We start from the raw sequence: 9,423 nt of genomic DNA, 5'->3' as shown, positions 1-9,423 counted from the left end.
TTTGTAGTTTTAACCGGTCATGCAATGGTGCGTACATTCTCATCTTGTAGTGTAAATCGTTTGATATTATTAAGTAAGTGTTCAGCTAGAGCCAAATTAAGTTAGAAGGTTTACTCATACTAGGAGTCACCGACTCACCAATATAATTGACCTTTCTACTATTATATTTTGAATAATGGCATATTTCCTTATGGTAGGTCCTAGAGAGCTTGATTTCAGCATGCTAAAGAAAGCAGGCTTTAGGATTGCATTTCGTTTTTATGCTGCTTCTACCTGTAGATGGCGCCATGAAAATGTTTGGAGTTGTGAATGTAAAGCCTCGCTTTCGCGCGGAAGAGGAGCGCTACGGTAGCATTCACTTCTGTGACTGATCAGGATGAAAAGCCTGTGGAAATAACCCCTTGATCGTTTCAAATGTTCAGTGGAATGGTCGAGATATCAATAGACACCTTCTCATTGATGTGCATCGGTTAATAGTGTGTGATCCTACCGTGCATACCTTGTACCAGCGGGTAAAACCAATGTGACAACAAGCTGGAGGCGACAGGAGCGACAGTGAATATGGCGGCCTACGACCTGGATAGCATTAGAGCTAGCGCGGAGATGGAGCCGCCACAAGATTTGGAGCATGGACATGGACATTTCTTCACTAAAAAGACTTTTCACAAGCCAACATATTGTCACCACTGCACAGATCTTCTGTGGGGCCTCATCGGACAGGGATACATCTGTGAAGGTAGGCGCGTTCGTTTGCATCAGTTGTCGATCATTTTTTCAAGCATTTACCCAATTTTTTCAATAATATAGCTGTGTAACAAGGTTATGATGGGTATTGTGTATGCTACCCTCACCGGCAGAACCAAGAATCGGATTCATTTTTGGAAGAAAATTATGCATTTGTACTGTACTCTCTAGTTCAGTCATATCACATAGTACACGCACTAGTAGTAGTACTAGTAATAATATTACTATTAGTATTATTAGTTGTAATTTGTATACATTTGAACTCTTACTCACTGTGAAAGATGCAGTGGATCTTTGTAACAGTCACTAACAGGCGTGGAAGAAGTGCCAAAAACAGAAGTCACAAATAATTAAAATCATGCGAGAATTGATGATTTATTAGGTATATTAATAATAATATATTTTTCACCTAGATGCTAGTTTGATTTTGATATTGGTTTCCATTCGCTCCCAGTATTCATGGCAGAAATATAACCATTTACACTTATATAATACCTATTATTAGGTGTATGTGGTAGGAGATTTCCGTGCATACATGTGTCCAAAAATATGTATAGAGAGGCTAACTACTATATTATTTCGATGGTATATGTAATGCTTGTGTGATAATGTGTATGCTCCCCCTCCTCTTCATGATAAATGATTGACCCACCATTGCAATGCTAGACTTAGCTCTAACTAGTACTATAGCCCGCGTACAGTTGTCGCAGGCCTGCGGCAACTGTACGTGGGCTATAGTACTAGAGCTATGCTAGACTATGCTCTGCAACCCAGGGTCTGCCACAATAACTGAAATTAGTTCAAAGTACTTGCACAAAGTGTCTGATCTTTAGGTGGTTTAACATACTTAGACAATTCATTTTGCGCAGTAACTGTTGTACCCTTTATTAACGTGAGGTTTGAGCGAAAAAGTAATTCTTACATTATTTTGTCGTCAAGTAGATATACCAAATGAAGCATTTCGTAGTTATGTGAGCTGTAAATATTAGTGGCCAAGCAAAATGGCAAAGCAAAATATGTAAGTACTACGTTTTTCTGTGCACAATTGTTACTCTGTGATAAGTGACAATGAGTTGAGTAACTATGCTTTTCTAGAACCGCACATAAAAATCGCTGCCCAAATATCAGGGCATCGGAATATCCAATACTTGTTCTACGGTCTGACACGTACGAATTAGTTTTGTGTGTCAGCTTCATTGCAGTGGTATAGGATCTGTATTTTCCTTCATGCACGGTGACACCCATGTTTTAACGAAAGGTGTGGAATGTACAGATGTCAGATGTGCTTTCGAATTTTATATGGTGGTATAACAGGTATGTATCATAGATGAATTATGAATATTTTAATTTGAGTATATGTAAATTCATGAGGGAGTCGTACTCTGACCATGTTAAGAAATCCCTGATGAAATGGTACGTAACTGAACATTCATAATTTACACCACTTACACTTGTGCTATGTGCAAATGTTAATGGAAATTTTTTGCTTGTCTCACTTGGAAGTTCAGCTTTGCCTTTTGCCATTAGTACCCACGATACTGCCTGGGTTTCACATAAACTCTTCTTTTGCTTTATTATAACAAGAATACATCACTTGCGAACTATATAATATTTAATCGCTCAAGAAAACACATAACTACATGCTTGCAGCACTGTACTCTGACAGTTTAGATCGGGGTGGTACTACTTTGTTAGGTGCATAGGTAGGTTAATCATAATTCAACTGCCTGGTAAGGAAATGTTGAACACTGTGGTTGCTATTGAAGGAGCCAAGTATAGGTTCACACATGCGTGCACCCCCCCCCCACAGGTAAGGGTCGAGATTGTCTATGTGAATTTTGACTCTACTTTGTTGAGTAAATAAAGTGGGTGCCTGCTGTAGTATAAAAATGAAATGAAACTATCTTTCATATTTTGCCATAACTGAAATTTTGGAAAAAACGGCTCAGGTACAACTACACGTAACAAACAGGTGATCAAGTCAATAAATTCAGATATATGAACATTGTGTTACAGCTACATGCTGCATAAGATTTGTGTGTATATATTTGCAAATATATAATGAATTATACTAATGGTAAATATAATGTAACGTAATATAACATATATATATATAGTTAACTATATAGGTGTAACTATATATATACACATATATATACATAACATAGATATAATTGTAATGATATGTAACAGTGTATGCATGTTAGTATAACATATAGTCTCATACAATGTGTTCAGAATAGCTTAAAGAATGCACCAAATTGCACCATTTTTTCAAAATGTTGCTTGGCCGGCACCTGCACTGCTCGCTTTGCTACGACCTCGAAACGCGCAAACACATAACGAAAAACATTTTCCACCTCACAGACCTTTTTGGCCAGGGGAAACAATGCATGATACAGATATATAATTTTTACTAATTATTAAGTTGCATTGGTACTTTACTGGTTGCAATGGGATATTACTGTACCTTGTGAAAGCTGATGAGTATAATTTGTAGGGTAGGATGATGGTCTCACGCGAATGTTATACAGGTTTTAATGTAGCCTTGTAGTGTTCCAAGGGCCAAAATTAAAGCAGAAAGCAAACCATAAAAGATATTATATATAATATAGTTAGTACATACATCTATATATTACAAATATATATACGTGACCCCAAATCCAAAAACATTAATTGTCCCGCTTTCAGTGGTCTGAATCATATTCTACGGTATTGTACAGCAGATATCGTGATAATTCATCATGCCGGCAGTCACACCAACTTGACTCTTTCTGCAGATCTGCTTATTTTCCTGCTCACTGTCTATTTATAAGGCAGACGTTGGAATCCAAAAGATAATTTTTCACGTGGATCTGCAGGCCCAATGAATAGCTGTCGGTGTGTAGCAGCAGCACTTCACTGACTGTTTGGTAAATTCTCATCAGATCCCAGCTTTCTATGGTTACACTGCAGCACGGTTAGCTATCTCCTGCTACAGGGGTTCTACATGTTTCACTCTCAGTAGTTGGATCACATTTACATCTATAGTGCCCATTTATCTACCAGAGTGTAAAGGCCACTGGTCACTGAGTATACTGTGCTTGCTCTATCTAATTCATAATTGATATATAATTTTGTTGCAATCAGGGAAGAGGACTTGGTCACTGGACTTGGTGTTGAGTAGTGATCCTATTATCCAGGCACAGCTCTGTGATAAATGCATCATTTACGATTCAACTTGTTGATTCATGAAGCTGCACTTGTATATATAATATATATATATATATAAATCAAGAGTTCTCTAGTTGAAAGAAAGTCGTCGTAAGTCGTTGGCATTGTCAAGGTTTTATGTGGAACAGATTTGGTCCTGACTATCGGAGCCACTCACAACCCAAATAGAGGTTACATTTTTAAAATTAAGAGTAGATATTTGCCGTATTTGCACAATGACTACCATTTTTTTCTATCAAAACTATTATTTAGTAATTCACAGAAACCTCATGTTTTTACTGGGCCGCAGGCTGATCATATCGGGCCTAAAACTCGCAAACAGGTAAATTTTGTACAAAATAAATTATCAGGGATGAGACAAAATTGCCCAGATAAAAACCTGGTTGCTATTCAGTAGTTATTTGGAAGTGTTCACTGTGTTGCATTCCTCCAGAAAATAATCTAGACGGTCATCCTTTTCCCTTTTCAACAATTGTCTAAATTTATATTATAATACAGTTGTGAAATATTTTGAATTGCATGCTGAACCATATATTTTGGCATAGTATAATATTAGTAAATATATAAGTAGTCAAGGTAGTAATTGATGTAGCTAGCGTATTGGCTGCGATGTTCATGCACTGCTATTGGCTGTGCTTGTGTTGAACTAGAATGGTACAGGTTGAGAAGTGTGAGTTTATCGAGTATCTGTGCCGGGAGGATTATAGCAGTATTGATGGCTCCAGCCTCATTACACAGGTCTTCATCTGCTGGGATGCGGATGCAGTTGTCATGGCTGTAAGGCTGTATCGCACAGCAGCAAGCTGTGTGCGTGTACGTACAGTAAACCTGCGCTTGCCACTTGCCTCTGCCTTCGCACGTTAGACTGACCCTGTGTAGAAACATTGATATTTTTTCATGCTTGAATCATGAAAGGTGTCGTGATTGTAGCTTGTAATAGATCTGTATACACACGTCAATGTAGCGTTTGTAAGTATGCAATTGAAAATAGTGAGGCGTGAATAAACATCTGAACTGCGTAGTGTGTGTGTAGCTAGGAGTTGTAGTGTATGTAGTGCATGTGATTGCCCGAGGTCAAGTGGATGTCCTGTGGATTAGCAAATAAACATTCTCACCAGCATTAGCCTGCCCACATCATTCATAGTGTTCAGTTTGTAAACACTAGTTAGCATATATATATATATATTATATATATATATAATTAGCCGGCTACAGTACACATCAGTTGAGCGCTGTCGCTCTGCGGCACTTGTTTCGTATTTACTATTGAAGTATGCTTTTTTGAGCATTTCACTTGGATAAGAACAATGTAAACATCCACGATTATGTGAAGTCATTTAAGCCTTTATAGTGTCCCTGTTTAGATGCTATGCCATGTATATTGCTCTCTGAAGTAGGTGTATGAGCCGGTCTGTTGACAGATCCACTCATTTGGAATATATTGCAACAAGTAAACACATCCAAAGCAGCAGTGGAGCCAATCGGACGTCTGGGTAGCTTCTGGTCTGTGGCCCGGTGTGTGTTTCATTCTTCATGGTGAGAAGACAGTGTAAAATTAGTTTGCACTTGATATTCGGCACTGGTACTGACCTGTATTTGCTGGTATCTTCTGTCGCACTATGGAAAGTAGTATTTTAGTTGCCTTTGAGTACTGCTTGGTTACATGCATTCTATGAAAATCAGTGAAGAACATATTTCTGCATAACACTGCATTATACCTCAGAAACTGACCACAGTGGTTGATGAATATTGTTGTAGCATTCAATATATGCAGCATACAGTCTTGCTGTGTGACCTTTGCGTGCACACGCACATGCACACATTTATTTATTTATTTATTTATTTATGTATTTGTGTATGGTATATTGAATGCACCTTTGCATAAATACTTTGCAGAAATTTCGCCAAGTTAAACCTCATATTAATGAATCTTTATATTGATTGTGAGTATTCATCTATGCGATGCATTCCATAAATGTCAGTTTGTAATGATTAAGCTATGAAAATCTTAACAGAACAATTATGAGGAACATTTACTCTCTGTGTGTTACAGCTTGTGCATGATGATTTCTTATGTGTACAATGTTTAGAGGGATACCATGTGTAATTGTAAACATGGTTTTATCAAAAATGATTTTTGATATGTCACAATTGCGTCCAAAAATTCTTGTTAAATCGTGTATGTACCGTGCAAGGTGGCACTTGTCATGATATTCCATCCATTTAAAAACGATTTGCTTGAGTATTGTTATTGAAATCATTGTTTAATGCGTCACATTTTTAGCTCATCTGACATAGTCAGATGCAGCTTGTAGAATCGCATGATTGTCCGTGCGTCCGGCCGTCCGGCCGTCCGTGCGTCCGGCCGTCCGTGCGTCCGTCAACAGTTGGGCACAAATCTAAACGGCTCGACGTATGGTCACGATACTCGGGACGTGGGTGGGGGGGGAATCCGAAAACGAGTTGGGATGTCGAAGCTGGGGGTCAAAGGTCAAAGGTCAAGAGGTGTAAAAGAAGGGGGAACATTCCCTCCTTAACTTAAGGTGAGACACAATTTCCCCCGCGCCACAAGGTAAGATCGGTCGAGATTGTCTATCGTGATATCGTTGACTCCTACTTGCTGAGTAAATAAAGTGGCGTCCTGCTGTAAGTAATAAAAATGAAAATGACAAACTAGTCTTCATATTTCTGCATAACTAGAATTTTGGAAAAAAACGGCTCAGGTACAACTACATCGTAACAAACAGGTGATTCAAGTACAATAAATTCAGATATATGAACATTTGTGTACAAGCTACAACTGCTGCCAATAAGATTGTTGTGTATAGTATTTGCAAAATATATTAATGAATATACTAATTAAACATATAATGTAAGTATATAACATATATATGATATAGGTATACTATAATAGGTGTAACTATATATACACAACATAATAACATAACAATAGATATAATTGTAATGATTGGTACAGGCATGCATGTTCGGTAAAGCATATACGTCCTCATACAATGTGTTCCAGAATATCTTAAATGAATGCACACAAATTGCAACCAATTTTCAAATTGTTGCTTGGCCATGCACCTGCACTGCTCGCTTTGCCTACACCATCCGAGAACGCGCAAACACCATAACGAAAAACATTTCCACCTCACAGACGCTTTTGGCCAGGGGAAACAAATGTCATGATACAGATTACATAATTTTTAGCTAATATAGTTGCATTGTACTAGTTACTGGTGCAATGGAAATATTATGTAGCCTTGCTGAAAGCCTATGATATAATATTTGTAGGGTAGCGAATGAATGTCTCACGCAGATGTTATACAGGTTTTTTATGTAGCCTTGTAGTGTTTCCAAGGCCAAAATTAAAGGCAGGGTTTAAAGCAAGAACCAAAATAAAAGATATTATATATAGATATAGTTACGAAGTACACTCTAATATATTACAAATTATATATACGGACCGCCAAATCCAAAAAACATTAATTGTCCCCGCTTTCAGTGGTCTGAATCATATCTACTATTTGTACAGCAATATCTGTATGAATAATTCATCAATGGCCGGCAGTCACACCACTTACATCTTTCTGCGATGCTGCTTATTTCCGTGCTCACCTGTCTATTTATACTAGGCAAGACGTTGCGAATCGCAAAGATAATTTTTCAACGTGGATGCTGCAGGCCCAAATGAATAAGCTGTCGGTGTGTAAGCAGCAGCGACTTCACTGACTGTTTTGGTAATTCTCATTCAGATCCCAGCTTTCTATGGTTACACTGGCAGCACGGTAGCTATCTCCGCTACAAGGGGTTCACAGTTTCCACTCTCAATATTCTGCGATCACATTTACACTCTATAAGTGTGCCCATTTATCCTACCAGAGTGTAAAGGCCACTGGTACTGAGTATACTAGTGCCTTGCTCTATCTAATCATAAATTGGACTATATAATTTTGTTTGCAATCAGGGAAGAAGGAACTTTGGTCACCTTGGAACTGTGGTGTTTGAGTAGTATAGATCCTATATCGCAGCGACAGCTCTGTGATAAAATCAATAATTTAACGATTCAAGTCTTGTTGATTCATGAAGCTTACACTCTTCGTACTTCTACTCAGTACTAATATAAATCACATAGCTTCTCTAGTCTGACAAGAAAGTCTCGTACAGTCGCTGGCGTTGTCAAAAGGTTTCTATGTGACCACGCAATTGTCCTGACTATCGAGCCACTACAACACAATACAAGGTTTACATTTATTCACAGATTAAAGTTAGAATATTGCCGTATTTGCAACAATGACTACCGATTTTTTCCTATCAACACCTATTATTTAGCCCTAAATTCACCAGATAACCTCATGTTTTTACTGGCCGCAGGCTCTATATCGGGCCTAAAACTGCAAAGCAGGTAAATTTTGTACAAAAATAAATTCATCAGGGATGAGACCAAAATGCCCAGAATAAAACCTGGTTGCTATATCAGTAGTTATTTGGAAGTGTTCACTGTGTTGCATTCCTCCAAAAAGAATCTAGACGGCGTCATCCTTCTTCCTTTTCAAGCAAACTTGTCTAAAATTTTATATTATACTAGGCAGTTGTGAAATATTTTGATTGCACAATATTGCCATGCTGACACAATATATTTGGCCTAAGTAACATATTAGGTAAATATATAAGTAGTACAAGGTATAATTGATTAGGCTAGGCGTAATTAGGCTCGGCAGAATGTTCATAGGCACATGCATTGGCTGTGGCTTGTGTTGAAACTAGATGTAAGCAGTTGAGAAGTGTGAATTTATCGAGTAATCTGTGCGGGACGAGATCTCAACATAGCAATAGCTATACTTGAGATCGGCCACATCCACCTCATTACACAAGGGTCTTCATCTGCTGGGATGCGGATTGCAGTATGTCATGGCTGTAAGGCTGTAAATCGCACAGCAAGCAAGTCGTGTGCGTGGTAGCGTACAGTAAAGCGGCTGCGCTTGCCAACTGCCTAATATGAGCATGAAGGCATAGCGCCTATCGCACGTTTAAGACTAGACCTGTGTTAAGAACACATTATATTCTACTCTGCACTAGCTACGACAATCATCGAAAGGTGTCCAGCAAAAAGAAGTCACAGCTATCGTCATAGATCGTGTAACACAACTCAATAGTAGCCGTTTCGTAAAGCTACACTCGCAACCTTACCGAAAATAGTGACGCGTGAATAAACATCTGAACTGCGTAGTGTGTGTCTAAGCTAGGAGTTGTAGTGTATGTAGTGCATGTGATTGCCCGAGTCAATGATGTCCTGTGGATTAGCAAATAAAACATTCTCGACTCACAATTAGCCGCCAACATCATTCATCAGTGTTGCAGTTGTAAACACTAGTTAGCTTATATACTATCAATATATATTACTATATCACTAATATATATCTGTACTATATATATATATATATTATATCAGGAGTTAATAAT

The 9,423-nt window shown here is 38.1% G+C and overlaps 1 protein-coding gene across 5 annotated transcripts in view; it reads left to right on the top strand.

Annotated features, from left to right (window-relative positions):
- Positions 1-327: 327 nt before the first annotated feature.
- Positions 328-9,423, top strand: part of LOC106808346 (diacylglycerol kinase theta-like) — a 95,552-nt gene continuing 86,456 nt past the window's right edge. For all 5 annotated transcript variants that reach the window (XM_014811045.1, XM_014811053.1, XM_014811036.1 and 2 more), the window contains exon 1: positions 328-736. In XM_014811045.1, the coding sequence (XP_014666531.1) occupies positions 562-736 (175 nt within the window). In that variant the 5' untranslated portion in view covers positions 328-561. The remainder of the gene's footprint in view (positions 737-9,423) is intronic.

This window comes from Priapulus caudatus, unplaced genomic scaffold, assembly GCF_000485595.1.
Source record: "Priapulus caudatus unplaced genomic scaffold, Priapulus_caudatus-5.0.1 Scaffold13, whole genome shotgun sequence".
Lineage (NCBI taxonomy): Eukaryota > Metazoa > Priapulida > Priapulimorpha > Priapulimorphida > Priapulidae > Priapulus > Priapulus caudatus.
The sequence above is the reverse complement of the archived record's forward strand: the minus strand, read 5'-3'. Positions and strand labels throughout refer to the sequence as shown.